The following is a 27,503-nucleotide window of genomic DNA, read 5'->3' as shown; positions in this document are numbered from 1 at the left end:
TTTTCAGAATCCTGAAGTCACTAGTAGAAAAATGGCCTAAGACTTCGGTTAATAACCGAAGTCGTAGGACCTTTATTTACCGAAGTAGTGTCACGTGAAGTAATAGGGTATGTTTTTACTTCGTTGAATCGCCGAAGTTTTATACGAAAAATTACCGAAGTCTTTGGTCATTTTTGGGAGGCAGAATTGGACCGATGCCGAAGTAAAAACATATATTTTACTTCGCTCATTTCATAATTGACGAAGTCAAAAATATACTTATACTTCGGTAGTTAATGATTTTAATGAAGTAAAAACTATGATTATACTTCGGTGTTTATACGAAGTTAATTCGATCTTTTACTTCGCTTATTAAGGAATTATTGAAGCTATAGAATATCTTTTACTTCATCAATTTTGTTAGCGGACGAAGTGATATAATATCTTTTACTTCGTTAATTTCATATATTACCGTAGTAAAATGCTTTCGTCTATTAATGAAATTGTTGAAGTAATAGAATATGTTTTACCTCGGTATTTTTATTAAAATACGAAGTAGAAGATAACGATTTACTTCGTTTATTCTAAAATTGCCGAAGCAATAGAACACATTTTATAAATTAAAATTTAGATACAATAATGCCATAAATATATTTTTGAAACTTAAAAATACACTAATAATTAATAAATCCATCCCAAAACGACACATACATAAATCAACAAGTACTCTATCCACCGAAATAACCCGAAATTATATGCACATACCCACACATGTTTTATCAAAACTATACGTGTACACATCCACACGTATTTCCTCAAAAAAAAGTATTATCCCAATTTCAAATGACATATTCAACCACCTAAACATGTACACATCCACACGTATTTCCTCAAAACAAAGTATTATCCCAATTTGAAATAACATATTCAACCACCTACATGCGAGTAGACGAATTCACTCCATTCACTTCTAACTTCATCAAATTGTTCTTGACTGTACGCCTTATTCTTGACGCATCCTGCAAACTAAAATTCAAAAAAAGATAGGAATGTCACGGTAAACCAACAAGGCAACTAGTTGCAAACTGAAATCCAAAACAAATAAAAAGCAACCTATTTGGTATGCATGCTGACATGTATGATCAGCTTAATTGTTATGGGTTTTAAAACTTTCTACAAAAAATGTTATTCAATAATACCATTGCTGCCAAGATCAGTTCTCAACAAAAAATTTATCAAACCAAGCCAAGCCAAGCCAAATACAATCCATACACTGTTGAAATTAATTGATTATATTGACACTTTAAAATAGATTTGTTCAAAACATAAACAGATTCTTAGCAGATTGTGTTAGCATGCTGACACTTTAAAATAGATTTTTTCAATCCATATGCATGCTGACACTGTTGTTCAAGATCCTCTTTGCTGCCAAGATCGATTCTTAGCAGATTGTGTTAGCATATGATGCCCAATTTATCAAGCCAAGCCAAAAATAAAATGTAAAAGCATGAAAGTGCATTGAAGCCTAGGCTCAAGAGACAAGGCAAGGGAGGGCTTGAGACACAGCAAACTACCGCTCGATCCTTTAGCACATGTGATTCAGAAGCTATAGTGCTGAAACCATCACTAACAGAAGCTATAGTGCTGAAAAACCATCACTAACAGAAGCACTAACAGAAGCACATGTGATTCCTTTTGCCATATGGTAATAAAATCCATCACTAACAGATTGCTAACGTTATGCTTAATTGGCAAGCGTATTTTGAAATAAAGCAGAGCATAAATTAAAATTTGAAACTCACCATCGTTTCCACCCGTAGAACTTCACATTCAACTATTTCCTTCATATACCTCATCACATAATATCCACATTCAACACCACCACTTTGTTTCAGATTTCCCTATAATAAAATTGAAACTCAATTGCATCAATCACAATCCAAATAATATTTCCCTATCAATTAATGTCATTCATACGTAAGCACACCACATACCGTCAGTTGTTTAAAACCTGGCCATTTAGGAATACCCCTCGATGCATTGTACAGCTTGACCCCACTACATTTAAAAAGTAACAAGTTATTTTTTTTCATATGTATAAGTGACTGCATATATAATATACTACGTACTTCATCACTATCTTTTTCCATGCATCGTCTCGGCATCTATTTGTTGTAGAGTCCAACAAATATATCATATTTTCAGCTACATTGACGATGGTCAAGATCCAATGGTACCTAAAAAAATGTGATGTTGAAAGAATAACTTGCGAGTTTAGAAACAACATAAAATAATTGACTAGTATCCATTATATATTTATAAAGAACTAAAATCATACCCAGTGTTGTATGGGATGAGGCATACGCTGTCTCTACAAACCGCTTCCAACTGGTTAGAGATATGTTGTGACAAGTGACTGCCATCGTTGTCAAGTGGGCATGTAGGTAAGTGTCCAGGATCCACAAATGAAATGCAATCTGTACGGTCTTCTTCCTTCAAATATTTGTAGAGGTGACTGCACTCAATCTTACATACATGGGTGAAAAATTTATCATAGAATGGACACAAACCAAACAAAATATTAAATATGCAAACAAAAAAATTAAGTGCAACATAACATACCCCATGTAAACCAAAATCTATCTCGCACCTATCTCCCTCATCTCCATAAATGGAACGATATCTTCTCTAATCAACCGTAGGCTTTGAGAACGTCCAAACATAGATTCCTCAAACTCTATGTAAATGTTGTCATCTTCGCCCATCAATCTAACAACATATGAGTAGATATACTTGCAAGCCATGGGTAACTTTTTTTCAATCTCCATGAACGTTTCACGCTGTCCAGCAACATCCATAATTGCAAATGGTTGAGGTTTCTCTTTCTACAATTTAGAATATTCGTACAATTTAGAATAAAGTAAAATATTATCCAAGAAACATATATGACAATTGCTAACATATAATTCAATAAAGCTTTTAAAATACCTTTGTCCTTGGAAAAATTACCAACACTTTTGGCCAACCAACGATGGCTCCAAGTGAATCCTTCATGACTATTTGTCCACAATTAATTGGGATTGGAAGCTCTGCTGCTTCATCTAGGACAACGTCAATCAACACCTTGAAGTTCTCTTCCCCAAGTGGAAGATCTTGAATCGTAACAGTTGGACCTCCACTTGATACTATTGTGCCATATGCCACCACATCTCCACGTGTTTTCACGACAAGGTGGCATTTTTTCCCCTTGAAAAACAATAAATTATCATATATACATATATAATTCAAGAACCAGAAAACTTGGTACGCCCACGGTTTTGGCCAACCAAAGTGGTCGACTGATTCATCTGGTACTGCACTAACAGCTACCAAGTAAGCCATGGCCAACATACAGATTATGGTTGAGTGAGTTAGGGATGATGCAGGCCTTATATAGTGATATATGACATGCACTTATTATTGAAACTGACTTCAATTATTTAAGCTAAGGGAAATAAAACAGGCTGGCTATGTAACCTTCCAGTCAACTAAACATCCAAATTTGAATTTCAGCCAGCGCTTGGGGAAATAAAACAGGCGAGCTATGTAACCTTTCCCACACATGCACTGTTATATATATATATGTATTATTTTATCAGTCCCTTGGCTTAAAGTCATTATCAATGATCTATGAATTGGTCCTCAAATAATCTATACCAAATTTAAATTCATGTGAAATCGAGTAATAAATAATCTTCATGTCTGGAGGGCCGCATTCATAAAAACCTTCAAAATCATCAGACAGCTTTGGGTTCAAATTTTTGGATGCATTTGGGCCCTGAATTTCGGATGACTTGTTTGATGCTACCATCTCAGAAGCTCGATCGGTGATGATTGGCATAACAGCAGCAAGCTGCGCCTTCAATTTCTCCAACTCCTCCTTCAAAAGTTTAGTCTCTTCCAACTGTTTTTGGGAGATTTCCATCGTAGTTGTAGGGACTGATTCCCTTTTCTTTCTAGGAGTTTTAAAGAAAAATTGAGGTGTTACAAATCCGCCGACACCTCGAACCCTCCCATAATGTTCCTGGCTGCCTAATGCAATGGTTAGGACATCATTCATTCCAGAAACTTTGAACTCTCCACTCTCCTTCTTTTCCAACAAGTCATCCTACATTTATAAACATAAAAAATCAATCCAAGAGATATATATATGAAGGCATTATGGAAATCGATAAAGTTAAAAATTTACAATTTTTGCATCGATTTCTGATGTCTCTGTATTTGTAATTTTTCCAGCTTTGTCTTCCCGAGCTTTGCGCCAAAGAATTGATCTGTCAACTTCTTCATCTTTGGCAATTATATTTTTTTCCTTCTGCAATTCAAAAATTCAGAATCTTAACTGAAGGGCTATCAAAATATTTTCAAAAACAACATAGAGGAGAATTATGGACACCAAATGTGATTAACAGATAAATATATACAAGTACGTATATTCAAAAAAATAAGACAGTGTATTATACACGAAAAAATGACAATCGAATGACTCAAAGCTTACCAGCTCAGCCTCCAAGCCAATGTAACCTTTTCGAGATAGTCTATGGTGATATTTACAATGCTTGGTCCGGTATTTTTGCTTTTCATGAGTAATCTATATCATAATTTACTTCAGTTAAGTACGGAAATTAGTCATTATTAAAATAAACATGGAAATTCTTAAAGTACCTCCCATGATGGATGTAGTCTGGCATCCACAAAAGCCTTCCAATCTGCTACTGGTAGCTGATATTGACTTGGTGGAGAAATCAACGTTTCAGGATTATGTCTGTTGGGCCAGACATATCTACTAGTCAATTTGTTTTTAAAATCTCTCCATTTTTGAGCTGCTGAACTCATCACAGCTGACTGGCTTTGTGGCGCTACTTCAAAGACATTCTGAAAATAAAATATGTTAGTTGAATGATTGAATCGAATGGATTCAATCCCATAAAGAAAATTTATGTGTATAGACAAGAAAACAGTCAATCTATAGAGTAATACAACAATGAACCAATTAATGTTCATATTTATTATGTTTGGAAGATAAACTTACCGATATCTCTTCCCAAACCTTCTGTTTTATGTTTTCTGGAACATCAGGCCAAGACTTTATATTGATTGGCACCATGGATCTAGCAATGGAGCCAATGTATGATTGAAGTGCCCTCCCATTTGCGTTGTATGTTGGCCGCCCCAAGTCATTATAGTCAATCTTTGATTTTTTTCCCCATCTTGCAGCAGCAGTTTGCTTAGCCATCATTGTACGACCTCGCTTGTTCTTTTGCACATCTACTTGTTCTTCTCCATTAGTAAGTGCATGTGGCTCTGCATCTTCACGAGTCTTACCAACACTTAATCCATGCATCTCCTCAATTGCAGCTTTATTTTTCTGCCTTCTCTTACTCATTATATGTGTTGTCCACTGCATAAGAATATTCAAACCACTATTAACATATAATGATAACATAAATATAAACATAAACATGATAAATAATAACAAAAGACATAATAACATATACATAAACATAAGGAAGGGACAGGAGAGTTCATAACATAAACATTAATAATAACAATAATAAAACTAATAAAAGTTCATAACATAAATTTTTGAAGTACATAGAGTGTCTTTACTCATACATAACAAAAAATGATATAAAAGTGCAAAACATCATTTTTTCTGTTCGCTTCCCAGACACCCTCGTGTTCTGTTCTAAAGTATCTTCCATGAACGGGAATTTCATGAGTAACAACATTGTCAATTGGTCGGGTCTCGGGAATATTAGTCGAACAATCATCCTCCCCCTCATAACACCTATTTGGCACTGGGAGCACAATAGACCATCCTTTTCTTGCTGGGTCATCAATATAAAAGACTTGATTGACTTGACTTGCAAGGACAAATTCATCATTCATGTGCCCTCTTTTGTTCAAATTGACCAAGGTGAAGCCACATTCTTCGTTGTTTATTACTCCTTTGTCATTCGTAACCCAAGCACACTTGAAAAGTGGAACTTGAAATTGATGATAGTCCAACTCCCATATTTCTTCAATCACTCCATAGAAAGACACATCAGCCATCAAAGGATTTTTATCTTTGGCACTACTAACAAGCATGGTGTTTGCAACTAGAGAAACCCCACTGTTTTGGCAAACTCTCTCATCATCTCGCGCCTTTGTCTGGTATAAATTGCTATTTACCACATAACTACTATACTTGATGACTTGGGAGCGTGGTCCATGAGCCAACCATGTCAATGTCGATGTCGTTCCACCATTGCGGCTGTCTATTTCAGCAGCCACCTGAAATTTATTTAATTTGAATGAGTGATTAAAATAGTAGATGCAACTTACCGCAAAATGCTTCAAAAAATATTTATTCATCCACCCAACCTTTGCACGAAACCAGTCAATGAACCTCTTATTGTGGGCATCTTGTATCCATCTTTCATCTTTCTCTTTTTTCGGAAATATCGATTTCAGAAAGGTCTTGTTTTCACTGTGGAAATATTTTTCCATTAATTTTTAAAAGACAGCAGATATTGACAGATAAAAAAAGTGCAGAACTAAGTATTAATGCAATAACTTACATTATGTAGGGAAATACTTCTCCAGTATTTTCCAGCACAGTCAAATGTGCTTGTAGCATATCACTTTGTCGCACTGTCATTGGTGTGTTACATGCTAAGAAGCCAGGAACGTTTGAATTGGGGTCTCGGATTGATTGAGGGATCCCAACAGGATCAACTCCATTGAGGTATTCAGAACAAAACTCAATTGCTTCTTCTGCTGAATATCTCTGAACAATGCAACCTTCAGGATGTTTTCGACTGCCTACATAACTCTTAAACACTTTCATGCATCTTTCGAATGGATACATCCACCGGAAGCAAACAGGTCCACATAATCGAACTTCTCGAACAAGATGGACTGTTAAGTGCACCATAACATCAAAGAAAGAAGGGGGAAAATACTGATCCAATAAGCAGAGCGTAACAACCAAGTCAGATTGCAGCTTATCTAACTTGGCTACATCTATAACCTTACTACAAATATCTTTGAAGAAGAAGCATAATCTTATGATTGCGTATCTAACATGTTTTGGCAGCGCATCACGTATGAGTATTGGCAGGAAATGCTGCATTAGAACATGACAATCATGAGATTTCAAGCCAGACAACTTCAGCTCAGACATGAACACAAGATTCTTCATGTTCGATGAGTAACCTTCTGGAACTTTTATATCCATTAATGATTGGCACACTTGTAACTTCTCTTTTTTTGTGAATGAGCATGAACTAGGAGGAAGATATGTTTTTTTCTCACCAAATTTAGGTCTCAATTCAGGCCTAACTCCCATTTGAAGCATGTCCAACCTAGCTGCCACATTGTCCTTAGTTTTTCCTTTAACATTCATCAAAGTATTAATGAGGGATTCAAAAACATTCTTCTCGATGTGCATCACATCGAGACAATGTCTAACATGTAGGTGTTTCCAATAAGGAAGATTGAAAAAAATTGACTTCTTCTTCCAACATTTTCTGAAATCTGTTGCTCCTAAATCCTTTTCCTCTGTACTGCCTTCCACATTATTCTCCTTCTCCTTCTTTCTTTTTTTACCTTTCACACTGATCTTCTTTCCAAACTCACACTTTATGTTCGAAAGCTTGTCATATAACATAACCCTAGATAATGGTGTAGGTGTTTCTCCATGTTCTTCTACGCCATTGAACTCCTTAGTTTGCCTCCGATAGGGATGAAACCGTGGTAAGAATCGTCTATGACCAAAAAATGACATTTTCCTCCCATTTTCCAAATGCTTTGCATAAGTATTTTCTCCGCATACTGGACATGCAAAATAACCATGTTTAGTACATCCACTAAGGTTACCATAGGCAGGAAAGTCATTGATGGTCCATAATAAAACTGCTTTAAGAGTGAAAAACTGTTTTCGATAAGCATCATAGACACCATCAACTCCTTCCCACAATCGTTGCAAATCTTCAACTAGCACATCAAGGTAGACATCTATATCGTTACCTGGCTGTTTAGGTCCAGAAATGAGCATAGTTAACATGATGAATTTCCTCTTCATGCACATGTTTGGAGGCAGATTATATGTGGCCAACATGACTGGCTAGCAGCTGTACCGACTACTAAGTTTGCTATGAGGATTAATGCCATCAGCTGCAAGTGCTAAGCGAAGATTTCTTGGCTCACTTTCAAAGTCGGGCCACATATGATCAACCAACCTCCAAGATGGTGAATCAGATGGATGTCGTAACTGACCAGCAACTCTTGTGGTTTCTTTATGCCAAGTTAAATTTTTTGAGGTCTCTAAAGATTTATACATACGTTTGAATCTTGGTATGGGGGGAAAATACCACATCACCTTGGCAGGAACACCTTTCTTCTCAATGTTCTTCTTGGTTAGCTTCCAACGTGACAAGCCACATTTAGGGCAGCTTACACAGTCTTTATATTGTTTTCTATAAAGGATGCAATCATTGGAACAAGCATGGATCTTTTCATGACTCAACGACAAACAACTCAATGTCTTTTTTGCATCATACGTTGAGGATGGCAGATTGTGATTATCTGGTAGCATATCCCCAAAATCTATTAATAGATCTGAAAATAGAGCATCACTCATCCCATGCCTTGCTTTGGTATTGTACAGTTTCACTAGTGCACTCAACTTTGTGTAACGCTTACATCCATTGTACAATGGTTTCTCTGCGTCCTCCAAAACCTTCACAAATGCTTCTGGATTTTCTGTGTAGTTCTCGTATGCTGCCTCACACATATTAGTTGTTTCAAAGTCTTTGTGATAATCATCAGTTGGATCCTGGTTGGTACTCCAATTTACTCTATCATTTTCGGCAGACTCGCCATGCCAAATCCAATTGACATAATTTTGACTAAAACCATGAAAAAAAAGATGTTCTCGAATGGACGTAACCGGTCCTTTTTTCAGATTTATACATTTGCAACAAGGACAATGAATTAAATTGGGGTCAACATGGATATTTTGCAAACAACTGCTGATGAACTGTTCAACACCCTCCTCATACTGTTTAGATCTTCTATCCGAGCGAATCCAAGATTTATCCATAATTCACAACTTATCTTCAACAAACAATTAAATTTATGAAATTTATATATAATAACATATACTAAAAGATTAATATACAAGAATCATGAATGATTTCCACTTCAAGCACTAGTTACTTGGTTTTTAAAACCAAATGGATTTTTTTAAATATGGATGGCTTACAACCACCTCTATAGCGCAAAACATCAATGTGACTCCAAAAATCAATGCTAATTTTAGGAATATTTCCAAAAAACAATTTTAAATTCAAATATGACTGAGCCAAGCTCAAATACAGGAAACTTTTTTCAAAATCAAGAATGAATACTTTTGGTTGCAAAGTAGAAACTGAAAATTAATTTTACTAGTGAACAGAAATAAAAAATATAATATGCAAAATATTAATTTGTCAAGAGAATAACATGTCATATTGAGTAAACCTGCGTTTTACAAGGGAAAGTTGCATCTTTTTTAAATCAAGTAAGTTAATAGGAGGAAATTAAATACTGTACGACACAAGTTGAATCAGCAAAACAGAATAAGTACTGTTTGTATGTGTAAGGAGAGGGGAAATAATAAATACTTGTCAAATTGTTGTTGAAGCAACAAAAGCTATAGTGTTGGAAAACCAAAAAAAAAAACCAGATGGAGTGGTAACTATCAGAACAGTAGATTGTTTAGCAAAGAAAGCAACATAAAATAATTTACTAGCATTATATTGTGGAATGATTCAGGCATGTCCCAGTGCTGGGATCCAACACTCCAAAGACCAAACGAATTGATAGGTAACTTTTTTTCAGTGTTTCCTAGATTCAGACTGTCATGTACTCAGTATCACTTTCCCATTCTATTTTGCATCAAACCCTTACACGTTACTTAACTTGTCCCCAAGCCCCTACATGAAAAACTCTCTAACCAAAGACCAAAGCTGCTACTAACCACAATGGCATAAAATAGAATAGAATAGAATAGAAAAGAATAGAATAGGTGGCTTTACTTTACTTCCTATCATGACAAGATGTTATAACCATACAAACAAGTATGGATAATTAGCACTTCAATGCCCCCTGGAGACACACACGACTCACCCGATCGTCAAGCATTTATACTAATTAGGCACAAATTTATAATGCATGTCGTTCAATCTCTAAAATATTTTAATCAAGACGAAATTAATGATGGCTAATATTTGAGTTGAATGAATCAATAGAGAAGTATTTTGTTACATTTGGAAAATGTGTTATCCATTCGGGGATTTCAGACAAGTTAACCAAATGCGGCTACTATCATACATACACAGCACATTCAACTATGAAACCAAAGCCAAGACCTAAGAGTATGAGATGAGCCAAAAGAAGGGAGACAGGAAGAGGGAAGTGGCAAGAATAAGTGAATGAAAGCAAAACAAGAAAACATTGAAAACCAACTAGTAACGCAAGTTCAGATAAAACAAGACACACAAGAAAGTTGAATATACAAAGGGAAAGAGGAGAAAAAGGGGACTTCTTTAAATGAAAAGGGATCGATCATCAACCTTTTCTGATATTCTAAATTTTCTTTTGACTAACAAAGCCTGTAAAGATGCATAATGCAGTTCCGAAGCTATCGAACTATATAGTAGACCCAACAGTAACGCTGAAAAAGCGGGAAAAAGAAAAGCAAGAGAGGCCACACTACACACCAAAAAGAGGTTCAAAAGGAGGCCATCATCACATTCTACACACAACACTGCCACTCTATAACCCAACCAAAAAGGAGGAAACATCAAGAAAAAAACTTGCTCCATTTAAATTTTCATTTTTTTTAAAGGTTAAGAAACAATAAAAAAAGGAAATAAGAGGCAAAGATTGACACTTGAAGACCAGAAAACGGAACTCAAAATGCAGCAGCATATGCATTCCACTTTACCTAAATTGAAACAAAAATAGAGAGATTCAGACCTTTTGCTTTTGAAATAGGGCGTTGGCGTCGGTTCCCGGTGGTGGTTGATGGTGGGCGGCTGAAGAAGAAAGGGATCGAGCACCTAGGTTTTCTTTCCCACGACGAAGAAGAAAGGGGATCGGATCGAGTTTTGTTTTTTCACAAGTGTTGAAAAAGTTAGGAAGGTCAAAATATCCGGTTAATCCTTTTATTTCATCAATTATAATAAAAAATATTAATTTTTTTACTTTTTACTTCATCAATAATAGTATGCCGAAGTAAAATACTGTCCAAATTAATTAGTGAAGCCCGCGTATTTCAAGTACCGAAGTAAAAGGTACGTTTTTACTTCATTCGTGTTACCGAAGTAGATTCTAGCCTTTTACTTCGTACTTACTAATTGGCGAAGTAAAAACTGACGAAGTAAAAGGCACAATTTCTACTAGTGAGTGTTGCTGGAATATGGTGCCAACATCGTGGAAAACACCTCACATGTCAACATATATTTTGCATGTAATTGCATTTTATTTTATGTCGCACTCTGTTTTAGACATAATTAGGACATGCATATTTTATATTGGTGAATATTTTTGGCTGAAAGGTTATAAATTATGATCGAACAAAATTTTGAATTTTTGCCCTATCCAATGAATTTTTTGAAATTGAATGTGATTGGATTTTGTTTCAGTGGTGTTATATATCGATGAGAAGTTTCAAATATGGAAATATTTGATGAAATATTTGGGCCTTGATTATTGCCGAAAATTTAAAAATTTGTTTCCTAATTTAATTAGGATTTGTTACCATTTGGGTTTATTACTTTTGGGAAGATTTTGTTACCGTTGGGGGCTGTAAATCCGAGTGAGAGAAGGATTGTTTGAGTATTATATTTGAGTGTTTATCTGTTTTTGGAAACACTTTTTTTTTTTAAACCTTCGTCTTTCCCTCTACTCACTCATCGCCTCTGATTTTTGTCTTCCCTAACTTTATTCTTGATCACTCACTTTCATACTCTAAAATGGCAGGAAAGAAATTTGATCATCAAGACATTCGATCTGAGATGGGTTTTACAGATGATGATGCTGAAGGTGCGACAACACCTCCATCATCACACCCTCTGATCGAGCACGCTATTGTTCCTGTTGCTGAGGAACCCATGTTGATGGATGTCATTGCTCCAGGAGAGCCTGGTAATGCACTTGATGTGGAGAATTTTCTCGACATATTTGTGTTGAACAAGGTGTTTCCCGCGAAACCCTTGACAGGTCGATCCAAGAGACAAGCCGGATATAACCCAGACTACACTGCCTCTAAAAGATTTCGTGGAAAGGGTTAACCATCGAGACCGTCTCTGGTGGACATAGAGTACTCATCTGGAGAAGCAAGCTCTGATGAGGATTTTAAGCTGGTGCATCGAAAAAGGGGAAAATCAAGTGTAATGGAACCATATGTTCCAACCATCCCAGTCCCTTTTGTCACAGAAGAACAATCAAAGGGGGATTCTTCTTCTAAAGATGATTCTACAGATTCAATGACTCCATCATCTGTTGTTGCTGAAAAAGATGCATCCGCATCTGTTCATGTTGTTGAGGAGCCATCCACTGTTGCACCTCTCGTGTTTTCTGATGACGAGGAAGCTTCAATAGCCAAGTTCATGGCTGGAATGAAGAAGTCAAAAGGTTAAAATCCTGTTGAAAATCCTCACAATTCTGATGAACCAGACGAGGAGATGCTTCAAGAATTTGCTGATAATCGCCCCACTCCTCTGATAGATCTAGCATTGATTCGAGTGAAGATTCAAATGCTGAGAAAGACTTGGAAGAAGAGTCAGATTCTGATGAATCTGAGGAAGAAATTGAGGATGTTGAAGAAGGTGTTGCCAACACCTTGGACAACACCTTAGGAGAAGACTACCGGGTTAATGAGTCCTACTCCTCTTTTTATTCAAAGAATATTGCAGATAGTTGGGACACATATGCTGATCGTGAGTTCCTTAAGGAACACAATATTGATCTGGAGAGCTATAGAGCTCAGAATATGGTTCGATTCTTTGAGGTGAGGAATTTACTTGCCACTGTCACTACTGCTGGTTCGTTCTGTAACGAAATCGTTCGTGAATTTTATTGCAATTTGACTGAAGCCGTGAAGGACCCTCGGTATGTCAAATATGGGAAAGTGTATGTGCGAGGACAGATTTTTTTTCTTTCAGTCCTGCCGTGATCAATGGATTCCTCCATACACCAGCTAGTGATGATGCTGATCTAACTACCTTGGACGTAATGACCTCTGTCATCACTGGTGGTCAAGTAACTAGTTTTCCATCTCATCCTAAGAAATTACAGGCTGCCAAGCTCACCTCCTTGTACTCTGTTCTACACAAAACCATTGTCAAGACATGGACTCCATCTGCAAATTTCACAGTTTTCACTAAGCACCAGGCTCCAGTCTTGTATGCTATTGGAACCGGAGTAAACTTCAATTATGGTCGACTGGTGTTTGACATAGACATGGTCTTTGCGGATTTTACTCAACCAACACTGAAGCTACCATATCCTTTTTTGATATACTCGATGCTGATCTCTCAAGAAATTGAGAAGGATGATGATGAATTGCTCACTGACGCTGGGGAAGTGCTGAAGATTGCATCTGCACTGCTGCGAGGAAACAGAAAAGTAGACCTACCTTGGTCTGACTCAGGTGTTACTGCAGGTGTTTTGGCAGATGTTGCCAACACCTCCCTTGCCACAGATGTTTTTGTTCCTCCATCTACTACTCAGAACATGGATTCATCCCTTATTCAAGCTCAACTATTACATGCTGAGCAGAAGATAATACAAGCCAAGACTGATCTAGCCTACTATGAAGGGATGAAAGCTCATTACGAGTCTATACTTGGTGGAGCTTCCTCTTTTGGACAAAAAGCGGGAGAAGAAAGTGGTGAAGCTGAAGAAGAAGAAGTTGCTGTTGATGATGGCTCATCTGAGAGCAGTCAGTTTTAAATTTGTTTTAGTTGGTTTTGTTTAGTTTTTTTGGTTTCTATTTTATAAGTTTTTTTACTTTGCTCCTAATCAAAACTGTTTTTTCCTGTTTATGCTCTGATTTGTTTATCCTTTATATATAATTATTGATCTGGAGTGTTGTAGCTAGATGTTGCCAACATCTTGTGACAACACATATGCTTATACTTAGGAGGGAGAATGTGTTCGTATATTCAGGGGGAGTTTTTATTAAGGGAGATTTGTTTTGATGTGTGTTGAATTAATGAGTGTTTTGTCCGGAAAAGCAAAAAAAGGAGATTGAAATGCCTAAAATTTCTTAAGTCTAAAAAGATTTTATTTAAAGTTTTTTGTCTTTCTTGGACATGAAGTAACTTTGGAATTTCTTGTTTAAAATATTTATTTCCTTAATTAAGTAAATTGAGATATTATTGAGCTTATTATAATATTTATCATCTCATATCTAATTTATCCATTTTTTTTATTTTTGTAGATTTAATATGATCAAATCTAAGGAATCCCGCGCATTCAAGAAAACTAAGAAGACAAGAATTCATGCCTATATATTGATCAAGGCGTGTACTAGAAAAAGAGAGAGAGATCGTGTGAGATTTTTTAAGAGCTTCGCGTACGTACATATTGAGAGAAGAACCAAAGATTTTCTGAATCTCATATCAGTCGTGTTTACTTGATTTTTTGAAGAACACTTAAAGATCAAAGATCAAAGAATGCTTCGTCTTTACGAGTTTTGGCATCAAGAATTTCAACTCCTTGTTTTATCTTCTTTATTCTATCTTGCATAAAATTTTTAGGAGCTATTTTTATTTATTTATTTTCTCACTTGTTTTGAGAAATTGATTTTACAATGATAACTAGTTTTAGGGTTTGTAAAACTCTTTGATTTATTTTTTGTGAAAGTTTTGCTCTAAGGCACTGCAAGAGTATTTTATACTTTTGCTTAAAAAATTTGAGTTTATTTATTTGGTTGCTAGTTTATTTTATTCACGCTTTAATTATTTTTCGTTGTATATTACTCAAAGTGTTTTTGGAGGTGTTGCCAACACCTAAATCTATTTATGTGCAACCCCCATTCTCTTACACAGTTTTTCGCGTAGAGTTCATGTTTTCTGTAGTGTTACAACATCATATACAACATGCAGTAGAAAAATAAAAATAACACGTAAAATAACTTAGACCAGAAATACTTATTCACAAGTAACTAGTACTTGTGCGGGTGCCTTAGAGCCAAATAGTCACTAGAAAACATAATCAATACTAGTGATTTTTACGAAAAACATTAAATACTAAATTTTTCAACAAGTTGAGAAACCAAATTTCTTCCTAAACACTTAGAAACATAAATAAATCAGACGCAACTTCCGTATGTCAAAATTTTAAAAAACAAAAAGATCATCGAAAAATACTATGCACTAAGTGTTGTCTCCGATATCTTCAACATTCACGACAATACGGGGACAGTAGCAATGGCCGGCTACAAAAATTTTCTTCAGAAACCTTCGAATTCCTGAACGTGATTATTCTTTGGATGTTGTGTGAATTCTCATCTGAAGAAGACGGTTTGTTTGTGCGCAGTAATATAGAAATGTTTGAACCTAGCATATCATCTCATATCATATCTTTGTATAAAAGGAAAAATCCTTAATTTAATTATTTTCATGCTTAGGTAAAGATTATCAAGGAATTAATATTTCTTTCAATTTTCCTCCTTTTGATTTTCTCGATAAAACCAACACAAACAATTTCAATTACAAATTTCCCTTGAGTTTACACACTTTTCCCCCTGAATAAATAAGTATCTCCCTGAATATATACTTCCTCGTGTTGTAAACACGACGAATAACATGGACAATAACATATATGTATTCTATTATTCTTGTATTAGAGCAAAATTAGGGCAGAAGGGTAAGTCTAGTCAGAGCATACAACTAGATCATAACAAAAATAGATTTTTATAAATCAAAAAATAAGAACTAAGATGAGATAAAGGAAAAAAATGGGGATGACATTGATCGAGCAAATACTACCACTGAAAATCAACGCAAATATGTCTATCAATTAAGCTCGAATAAATCGCAAGTGCACGAGTCAAGTAATAATATAGTGTACATGAGTACGAGTATCGTCCCACAGAGATTGATTTATGACAAAATTACCTCAAGTATGATTCTTTAATTAATTATAACGATAGATGGAGAATAAATTAATAAGATAAAATAAAAATAAGAATTAAAAGAAAAACAATAAATTAAGCTCAGAAAATAAATAAACGATTGCTAGGATCTCGGTTCACCTACCCCTTTCTTCTCTAATGATTGAATTTTAATTCTAAAGTCATGCTTTTGACAGAATTCCCTAATCTATCAATATACTCTCTCGAACTATAGTAATCTAATTAACGAATTGTAATAACTAAGTCTCCTTGCGTTATTTAATAATTGCAATTGCATTACGATTTATGGAATCCTCTAGCTTTCGACCTGGTGGACTATGACTATCAACATGTATCCAACCTCATATCTCTATGCAAGTTGTAGATCCATGGATTATATTAATCTTCATGTCATAAAATCTCCTCTCGGTATCAATTATAACACATAAAATCAATAAAAAGTTGATCAAACTCCAAAATTGCAATAAACACAATAATATAATCAAGAACGCTTAAAAACCAAATTCAATCTTCAAGAATAAATCAAAACATAGTTTTGGGGGTAGGATCCCCTAAATCCCAACAAATAAAATAAAAGGAAAATAAAAAACTAGTGTTTGCGGTTTTTGAGTTCTACAAGTTTTCTCCCTCTTTCCGTTCTTCTCCTTGATGGCCTCCACCTCTCTTGCGTTTTTTATATTTGGAACCCTTAAAACGTCAGAATTTTTCCTATTTATAGTGCCCAATAGTTCTTTCCATGTAAAACACCCGCAAAATATAAACTTCCAACTTTGCGAGGGCGCTCGGTTTGCCATTTTTTACCGACCGAGCGCCTAGAATTCTACAACTTTCTGCCCATATTTTTTCAACAGGCGCTTGGTCTGCTCTTTTTGACCGACCGAGCGTCTCTGTTTCTTCCCAGCGCGCGACATTTTTGAAAAATTCATAACTTAAGTTCTAACCGTCGGATTGAGCTGAAATTTTGACAGCATCTTCAAAACATCTTGAACTTTAATTTGGATTGTGAGATTTGATTTGGAGCTCTATAAAATTAAATTTTAATTTTTGACCAAGGCTGATCCGTAATTCATTCTTCAAAAATCCATTTTCCTACAAAATTAACCCGGAGAGTGAAATGCACATGCATGAGATTAATTACAAATAAAACATATAAAAACACACATGAAACCATATGAATGCATGCCAAATGGACATAAAATAATGCACACAAAATGCACTTATCAACACCTCATACTTAAATCTTGCTCGCCCATGAGCAAGACATGCAAAACAATACGCAAACAACAACAAAAGTAAGAACGAATCATGAACGTGCACAGCCTCCGAGAAGTTCCCACATTCAAAAATTAAAAACCACAAACTTCTGATTGTTCACAATACACTGTCAGTTTAACATAAACGTGTATGTGTGCCATGTTATTCCAGTTTCGTGCAACTTCAAAAGAATCCATCCTAAGAATGTTTAGCGACCTATGACAATTCAATTCAAGTATCACAATCTAGCACTCCGTCATCTCAATAATCCCAAACAAAAACATGCACTTTCTTGAGATTAATTACGTACCTTCGAATTTTTCACCCGGTATTTTTTATAAGCCCCAATAATTATCCGCAAACTTAGCTATAACAAAGATAGGATTCGAATTTCAATCCCCTGTCTATAGCCCGGATGGAGCATCAATCCCATTTAACCCGCAAACTTAGCTATGAAACAATGATTAGGATTTCAATCATTATCCAAGCCCGGATGGAATTGTTATTTTAAAATTTCAAAATTATTAACCCCATGGAATCTGTATACTTAGTCAAGAACAAGATATTAGGATTTCAATCCCTTGTTCGTAACCCAGATGGAGTTAACATAATTTTCAACAAAAGTTTTTTTTTCAAAAATTTTATAGGTATCCCAAGATCACACATGCAATGTCTAACAATCATCAAGAATCCAAAGACACTATCATGATCAACAAGCATCTATTGTCGTGCAATGGTCAAACAAACACGAACTTCATCAATTACTTTGCTACACTACACCAGTCTAACATGCGTGCTTAATATGATTCACGATTCAACCAACAGTTTATCATATTCAATAAAAAGTAAAAAAAAATTAAAAAATAATTTTTTTCACAACTCTATCATCATTGGCCAACATTCATCATTCTACTTATTCACACAACAAAAACACAAAACATTATGATATGCATGAATACGAACTATATGCAATAATCTAAACCATATGAATGAAAAACACAATGATGAACGAAACAAAACTAAATAACATCCCCCCCCCCCATACTTATCCAAAGATTGCCCTCAATGCTCTAGAACAATGAACAGAATGAGAAACGAACAAATGCAACACAAAAATAAACACAATGAATACAAAATAACACTCCTCTGGTCAATCATCGTGGTGTATATCCATATGCCGCTGCTGCACCACATTTCTTAGGCCATCAATATTCCAATATATTCACCTTGCAAATCAAAAATTTTGAGGGATTAAACATGATCAACTCAATATAAAGCAACAACTAGATAAAAACTAATACTAAAAAAATGAAGTAAAAATTTTGGGTTGCCTCCCAAATAGCGCTTGATTTTAGTCTTCGGTTCGACCTTCAGAAGCACTCATCAAAGAGTGGTTGACGCCCAAAGTAAGTGTCATATGACATAACCAATGGGTCTTTGTTCCATGTGCCCTCAAGCTTGGCCAGATGTATGCAGTTTAAGCTCATCACCTCAACAACACTCCATAACAGCTGATAAACATGGGAAGAGAACATCTCTGTGGGCTCTCGGAGAGTAAATTCTTGTGAAACCGGTGTTGACAGTGTATTTGTATATATTTTCTCCTTAAAAACTCCTTTCGGTTGAGGTTCCATGGGAAGAGAAGACTCAAACACCTCAAGATCTTCAACATGAATTGATTCGCACTCCAAATCATGGTTCTCTGAGTCATCATCATTGAACCAAATTTGGGGGATCACTGTTTCAGCATCTTTCTTCACTTCATGTTCTTGGTGTTCATGGAGAATTGATATTTTGAGATTCTCTATCGTCTCCTCAAGGTGGCATCTAGAATTTATTAGATCTTCTATAGCTCACTCGTTCATGGCCACGTACTTGTCCACCATATCCTCCAGTGAATGGAACATCAATTGAGAACAACTTACCTCCTCTTCTTAAAGCTCGAATGGTTGGTCTGAAAATTCTGGGTAATGAGCATCTTGTGTGTCTTGGTGGCTCCAAATATGTGGTGTAAGATCTCAATACATGTGGTAGTCAAATTCTGCCATATCCTCTAGTATGTATATCGCACTATCATCATCTCGGAAAAATAGTGGACAACCAATTTGCAAAGCTCCATTAATTATCCATCTCCTTGTCACTGCATCCAAACCATTAAGAAAAAATTTAAGAAGAGAATAATTCGAGAAATCATGATACCGGAATGTGCTCGCCAAATTATTGTATCTCTCCCATGGTGCGTAGAATGGCTCTCCATGTTGCTGCGTAAAACTCGTGAATACTTGTCTATGTAACATCTCAAAGTATTACACCAGATGAATTCCTGCAAAAATAAAATAGAAAATGGTAGATCACGCAGGAATAAAATAGAACAAAGAAATAAAAAAAAATTAACTAAAGATAACAAGAAGTAAAAATTGTCTATTCAATCCCCGGCAACGGCGCCAAAAACTTGATCGAGCAAATACTACCACTGAAAATCAACTCAAATTTGTCTATCAATTAAGCTCGAATAAATCGCAAGTGCACGAGTCAAGTAATAATATAGTGTACATGAGTACGAGTATCGTCCCACAGAGATTGATTTATAACAAAATTACCTCAAGTATGATTCTTTAATTAATTATAACGATAGATGGAGAATAAATTAATAAACTAAAATAAAAATAAGAATTAAAAGCAAAACAATAAATTAAGCTCAGAAAATAAATAAACGATTGCTGGGGTCTCGGTTCACCTACCCCTTTCTTCTCTAATGATTTAATTTTAATTCTAAAGTCATGTTTTTGACGAAATTCCCTAATCTATCAATATACTCTCTCGAACTATATTAATCTAATTAACGAATTGTAATAACCAAGTCTCCTTGCGTTATTTAACAATTGCAATTGCATTAACAATTTATGGAATCCTCTAGCTTTCGACCTGGTGGACTATGACTATCAAAATATATCCAACCTCATATCTCTATGCAAGTTGTAGATCCATGGATTATATTACTCTTTTATGTCATAAAATCTCCTCTTGGTATCAATTATAACACATAAAATCAATAAAAAGTTGATCAAACTCCAAAATTGCAATAAACACAATAATATAATCAAGAACGCTTAAAAACCAAATTCAATCTTCAAGAATAAATCAAAACATAGTTTTGGGGGTAGGATCCCCTAAATCCCAACAAATAAAATAAAAGAAAAATAGAAAACTAGTGTTTGCGGTTCTTGAGTTCTTCAAGTTTTCTCCCTCTTTCCGGTCTTCTCCTTGATGGCCGCCTCCTCTCTTGCGTTTCTGATATTTGGAACCCTTAAAACGTCAGAATTTTTCCTATTTATAGTGCCCAAGAGTTCTTTCCATGTAAAACAACCGCAAAATATAAATTTCCAACTTCGCGAGGGCACTCGGTCTGCCATTTTTTACCGACCGAGCACCTAGAATTCTACAACTTTCTGCCCGTATTTTTTCAACAGGCGCTCGGTCCGCTCTTTTTGACCGACCGAGCGCCTCTGTTTCTTCCCAGCGCGCGATATTTTTGAAAAATTCAAATCTTAAGTTCTAACCATCAGATTGAGCTGAAATTTTGACAGAATCTTCAAGACATCTTGAACTTTAATTTGGACGGTAGAGATTTGATTTAGAGCTCACTAAAATTAAATTTGAATTTTTGACCAAGGTTAATTTGTAATTCATTCTTCAAAAACCCTTTTTTCTACAAAATTAACCCGGAGAGTGAAATGCACATGCATGAGATTAATTACAAATAAAATATATAAAAACACACATGAAACCATATGAATGCATGCCAAATAGATATACAATAAGCACACAAAATGCACTTATCAAACATTAAGCAATATAATATTGATCACTATCAGATCCCTCTTGGCTATCTTGGTATTCATCTTCCTCATCATCTTCCTCCTCTTACTTGGTCCCAGATAGACCATCTTCTTGTGCACTCTCTCCCTCTTTTTAGACAAAAATTCCGATTTGTGTTCGACAGTCAGCCAACAGTGCACCATAAAGTTCCAAGTCCTCCTAGGCTTGGACAATATTATTTTCAACATGATCCATTAGCTGAATAGTCGTGAGAGAGAAATCCAGAGTGAAGAGTTGAGGATTATTTTCCTCAGTGTTGTCACCCATGTTGGAAACATCAGGCACAACATTAGGAGCAGCAATAGATTCAGACCAGGGACAGTCAAGTTCTCTCTTCTCTTTGAGTAGTGCAGCTGCAGCCTTCTTTTCTTCAGGCAGATAAGATAGTTCTTCACTAATGTACCAAATGAACCCCTAAGCTCCAAAATCCCATAAATCAGAGGTGAGATTGGTAGCTTTGTTGAATCAATAATGCATTTGGCAATTGGAGTATTGTCCGGAATATATGCTTACCAAAATTAAACGGGCTCCCAGTTCCTATTGCAAATAGAATAAACGCTCGTGGCCTGGTTACCAAATTTATAGAAGGCGTCCAGTTCTTCATAGCTATTTTGTGAAGCACATAGAAGAAAGAGGTGAGCTATGATGCAGAGAAACGATCAAGGAATTTTTAGAGCAAACCACCAGTGAGCACATCATTTACATCATGAATGTCAGGGTGGTTACCCTCTTCAACATCTGGTGTGATGACATCAGTATGGTACCACAACAGTAACAGTGGAATACAAATTCCGAAGCTTCAGAAAATCAATAAGATTGAATCTGTCATAGGTGTCCGCATCTATATTCTTCTCATCAATCATCCCTATGTGCACATACAGGGGCCACACAACAGCACCATCTCCATAATAGAATTTGTTGGAAAAGGCAATGGCCAAATCATACTCAACATTATCTGTGTTGCCTATAATGTTGGCAACATCAACAACAACATCAGATCAAGAACCTGAATCTCTTGTTCATCTGTCGGTTCAGCATCATCATCAGTACTGTAATCTTCATCAGATTCTTCCTCAGTGAGTTTTGAACTTTCATTAGTGGAGTCCTCATCAATAAAATTGGAGGTGGAAGAGCTATCAGACGGTTGATATCTTCTTGTACCATATTCCTCCATCATTCCGAAATTAGGCTCATCATCAGAGAGATGAGCAGATGGATTTTTAGAGGCAACAAATTTTCTTTGCTTCAAACTTTCCAAGACTTGGGCCAGAGAGGCTCCATCGTCATCGGAAAAAACAAGTTCCTCGGTGACTGTTTTTTGGGTGGCAGCTAGAGGAGTACGCTCATCATCACTGGATGCACTGCTCTCACATGCAGGACCAGATGAAGAGTCTGATGCAGCAACAGAGTTGGTGGTCTTCTTACAGGCCACAAAGTCATAATTTGCATCTTCAGAGTCATCTTGAGGTGTTCTTAGGATCAGCCAACGATGAGCATTCTCCTCACCTTTATCGGTTTAATGGGGTAAAATCAGGGTTATACCCTGCTTGTCTCTTAGAGCGACGAGCCATCATTGGAGCAGGATATACTTGATTCAGGACAAAGAAATCAAGAAGATTCTCTATGTCAATCTCGTTTCCTGGCTCACCCGAAGCAACGACAAAAAGTGTAATTGGTTGCTCGGGCATTGGAATTATTGGTATAAATGGTATTGGAGATGCGACTTCCGGAGTTACAAAATTTGAGGCAATATTTGAAGCCCATTTCATTGAGGATATCATGTGGATCAAAATCAGCCATTAGAATTGATTGATAAAGTAAGAGAGGTTAGGACTTGGGCAGAAAATCGGTGCTCAAGTATTCCGAAGGATAAAAGAATGATGGATTAAAACACGGGAATAAGTAAGTTATTTATACTCAAGGTAAGTCCAACAAATGGTAAATTTCTCCTGCAACATACCCCTCATATCCTAACTGATTCACGGTACTCAATCACCAACGGTAACAATAAAAAACGGGAAATTTTTTGAAAGTTTTGGAAAATAGAATCATCCTAATTAAGACAATAATCCGAGATTAATATCATCCCAAATATTTCCAAAAATAACTCCACATCGACTCAAATCCATTAAATTATTGTCAATCACAAAAATTCAATTTTTAGTAAATAAGATATTTCATCAAATTTTGTCTATTTTGAACATCAAACCCTGAACATAAAATATTCATTCTTATAAATGCATATGCAAGTTCATATTCTATGGCCAAAATAATAATGTAACATTAAAAATAAAACATAGTCACATGCACATGATATATTCACAAGTGTAATTTTGTATCTCGTATTGACAACATCAACCGCAACACACAAGTTTTTCAAAAAATATGAAATTTTCACAATAATTTGCCTTAAACAGTTCTAAAAATTTCTAGAAGTGGTAGCCCTTACACTAAAAGAACAGTCTTCATTGGACTCAATTAGGTAGTTTTTTTCTATTTTCTTCTGGTTCTTTATCAAGTTTTTCAATTATGACATTTGTCATCAAACTTTTCAAAATAATGAACACTAAATTTGTGAAACCACTTTTCACATGGGACAATAACATGGAATACACGTACATCCCTCAACTATTAGTGGTTTAGTCAGAGTTCAAAATCAAGACCAAGTGTGTTAGAAGAATTATCTGCAGAAAACTTAGTGTCAACTGGTTGATTGCAACATAGAGTAAAACATTGCATAGAGAACAAAGAATGATTTGAATGCATGCAGTATGCCTAATGTCCTAAAAATGTACATGCAAAAGATGTGTTGTCCCTAGTGTTGTAACACCAGAGACTCAGTGAATATTCATAATGCACACATACTGCGAGACTTCCTAATATTGGAAAATCTCTTGAAATCTAAAGCTTTGGTGAAAATATCTATTAGTTGGTTATTAGTTCCAACAAACTCCATTCAAATCATACATTTTTCTACCAAATTTCGAATAAAGTGATGTCGAATGTCAATATGTTTTGTGCAAGATTGTTGAACGGGGTTCTTTGATATATTAATCGCAGTCAAATTGTCACAATAAACAATGGGGGACTCACTTTTAAATTCATAATCTTCTATCATGTGGTTCATCCAAAGAAGTTGTGGACAACAATTTTCGGCGGCCACATATTTAGATTCAGCAGTCAAAAGTGACACATCATTTTGTTTACAACTATAACATGACACCAAATTATTTCCAAGATTAAAACATCCTCTGGTAGTACATTTTCTATCAATCAATTCCACAGCCCAATCAACATCACTGAAACCAACAAGATTAGTGTTTGTTTCCCTCGTGTACCATCATCCCAAATCCAAATTTCCAGAAATGTATTTTAGAATACGTTTAACAGCTTTCAAATGTGTGAATTTTGGATCAGATTCGTACTTAGCACATAAAAACACACTAAAAATGATATCAGGACGACTTGTAATTAAGTACATAAGACTACCAATCATGTTACGGTACATGGTGTTGTCAACACCATCCACAACATCATCCTTACCCAATTTTTAACTAGATCCCATCGAAGTTTTCATGTGATTAGCATTGTCATTGCAAAAAAATTTCACTAAATTATTTACATACTTAATTTGACACAAAAAATATCACCTTGTATTTGCTTAATTTGCAGTCCAAGAAAATAACATAATTCACCTACCATGCTCATTTCAAAAGTGGAAGACATACATTCAACAAAATTATCAACATGCTTTTGATAAGAAGCACCAAAGATAATATATCATCCACATAAACTTGGCAAATAAGTATCTCACCTTTGGACTTTGAATGAAAAGAGTTTTATCAACTTCACCTCGTTTGAAGCCAAGTTCAAGAGGATATTCAGTCAACCTATCATACCATGCTCGTAGAACTTGCTTCAAACCATAAAAGTCTTTCTACAACTTATACACATGATCCAAGTGATGTGGATCTTCAAATCCATTGGGTTGCTTCATATACACTTCTTTAGTTAAAATTCCATTAAGAAATGTAATTTTCACATCCAGTTCGTAAAGGTTAAAATCCATATGACATGCTATCTAGAAAAAGTCGAACTGACTCAATACAGGAAACAAGAGCGAATGTCTCATCAAAATCAACCCCCTCAACCTGTGTGTACCCTTGAGCAATCAACCTTGCCTTATCCCTAATGGTGTTTCCTGATTCATTGATTTTGTTTTGAAAATCTATTTTGTACCAATGAAATTCTCATGATCAAGAGGTGGAACTAGATACCACACATCATTTTGGATGAATTGCTCAAGTTCATAGTGCATGGAATTTATCCAAGATTCATATTTCAATGCATAATTGATGTTCTTAGGCTCAGTATTGGAGACAAGAGTGCCTAACCCGTGAGTAAACAAAACTCATGCATACTAACCAAATCATTTTGTTGTAGTCCACTTTGTCTTTAACTCAATTTTGCCTTGTTTCGTGAGTGTCTCTAATAATCTGTGATTCTTGATGATTCTTCTGCATCTTGCTTGGAATGTCATTTTCATTGGTTATCACCTTAGCTTCCTCATCGCTTTGGTGATCACCTTTATGTTCAGTCAATGTTGGGCTTGGTGTTGTTCTAGATATGATAACATCAAGGACAACATCAGGTTCTTCAAGTGGACTGGTGATTTCCAGCAAGTCATCCACATTAACTTTAGTAGTTTTTTCTTTGAGATCTGCAAAATCATCAAATACTACATTAATAGAATCCATAATTATTCTGGTTCTCAGATTGTACATCCTATATGTACGGCTATTCGTAGCATAAGCAAGAAACAAACATTTATCACTTTTGGAATCAAATTTGGCTAGGTGATTTCTGTCATTTAAAACATAACAAATACAACCAAAAACATGGAATTTTTTAAGATTTGGCTTCTTTCCCATGAGAATTTCATAGTAGGTCATAACTGTTTCTCAAGTACACACGATTTGAGATATGATACGTTGTATTTAAGGTTTCTGCCCAAAATCTCTTTGAGATATTCTTTGAGCTCATCATCACCCTAGCCATCTCCTGAAACGTCCTATTCTTTATTTCAGCTATGACATTTTTTGAGGAGTCTATGAAGCAGAGAACTCATGTGATATATCTTTCTTATCACACAAAACTGAAAATGATGAGTTCTCAAATTCTTTACCATGTTCGGTCCTAATTCTTCCAACCTTCAGGTCATGCAGGTTAGTAATTTTTTGAAAACATAAAAAAAAATGCCAAATTTTTCTTTAATAAATCTTACCTATGTAAAATGTGAGAAGTCATCAACACATACCAAATAATACTTCATATCTCCACAATTATCCACTTCCATGGGACCCATTAAGTCCATGTGCAAAATTTCAAGACATCATGTTGTCCCACAGTGTTGTAACATGGGGTGTGACACACAGGTTTGCTTACCCTTTTGGGCATGTGCCACATACATATGGAACTCCAAAATTTAAGTTTGGCATTCCTCTCACATCTTCATACTACTCAAATTTTTCAAAGTCTTGAAATTTGCATGTCCTAGATTTTGGTGCCATAAGTCAAGATCATCTAATTTCGTGTGTCTGCAGGCTAGATCTTCTCCAAGTTGATAGCAATTATCTATTGATCTTGTACATATCATAATACACATGTTACCATTATCTAAAACTTCACATGTATTCTTATCAAACTTCACATGTAAATTATCATCACACAATTGACTAATTGATATTAAATTCACATTTAGTCCCTCTACATGTAGCACGTTGTGAAGCTTCAGGAATCCGTCTACATTCAGTGTTCATTTGCCAACAATTATTCCTTTTGCATCACCTCCATAAGTCACTTTACCACTCCTTTGTTCAATGTAGTCCATAAGATGCTCTTTCGAACCTCTCATGCGACGGAAGCTTCCACTATCGAAATAAAAATTCCATGTAGTGTTATTTTTCAATGAATTATAAACAACAAAACACTGAAAGTAATACTTTGGTACCCAAATTTTCTTTACTATGAGTCTCAGGTTAGTGGTGTTGCATCTGGTATTGTGCAACATGGGAGGCAACATCCGCTTTGAATCTCAATTCATGTAGTCTTTTCTGAGTTTGTAACAGAAATGAGAGAATAAAAAGAGAAATGACCATTTTAGCCAGGTTTTCAGCCT

The 27,503-nt window shown here is 35.5% G+C and overlaps 2 protein-coding genes across 2 annotated transcripts; both read right to left on the bottom strand.

The window, feature by feature from the left end:
- Positions 1 to 868: 868 nt before the first annotated feature.
- LOC140878811 (uncharacterized) lies at positions 869 to 2,606 on the bottom strand. Its single transcript, XM_073282437.1, has 6 exons — positions 2,602 to 2,606; positions 2,318 to 2,494; positions 2,109 to 2,216; positions 1,974 to 2,037; positions 1,782 to 1,880; positions 869 to 1,005 (listed from the first exon to the last, which is right to left on the bottom strand). Exons 1-6 carry the CDS (start codon positions 2,604 to 2,606, stop codon positions 907 to 909), a joined length of 552 nt encoding a protein of 183 aa, XP_073138538.1. The 3' UTR covers positions 869 to 906.
- Positions 2,607 to 8,128: 5,522 nt separating this feature from the next.
- LOC140878810 (uncharacterized) lies at positions 8,129 to 9,106 on the bottom strand. Its single transcript, XM_073282436.1, has one exon. The coding sequence runs from the start codon at positions 9,104 to 9,106 to the stop codon at positions 8,129 to 8,131; it is 978 nt and encodes a 325-aa protein (XP_073138537.1).
- Between the last annotated feature and the right edge of the window lie 18,397 nt (positions 9,107 to 27,503).

The sequence above is a fragment of the Henckelia pumila genome, chromosome 2 (genome assembly GCF_033568475.1).
Source record: "Henckelia pumila isolate YLH828 chromosome 2, ASM3356847v2, whole genome shotgun sequence".
NCBI classification, from domain to species: domain Eukaryota; kingdom Viridiplantae; phylum Streptophyta; class Magnoliopsida; order Lamiales; family Gesneriaceae; genus Henckelia; species Henckelia pumila.
This window is presented reverse-complemented; position numbering and strand designations above follow the sequence as displayed.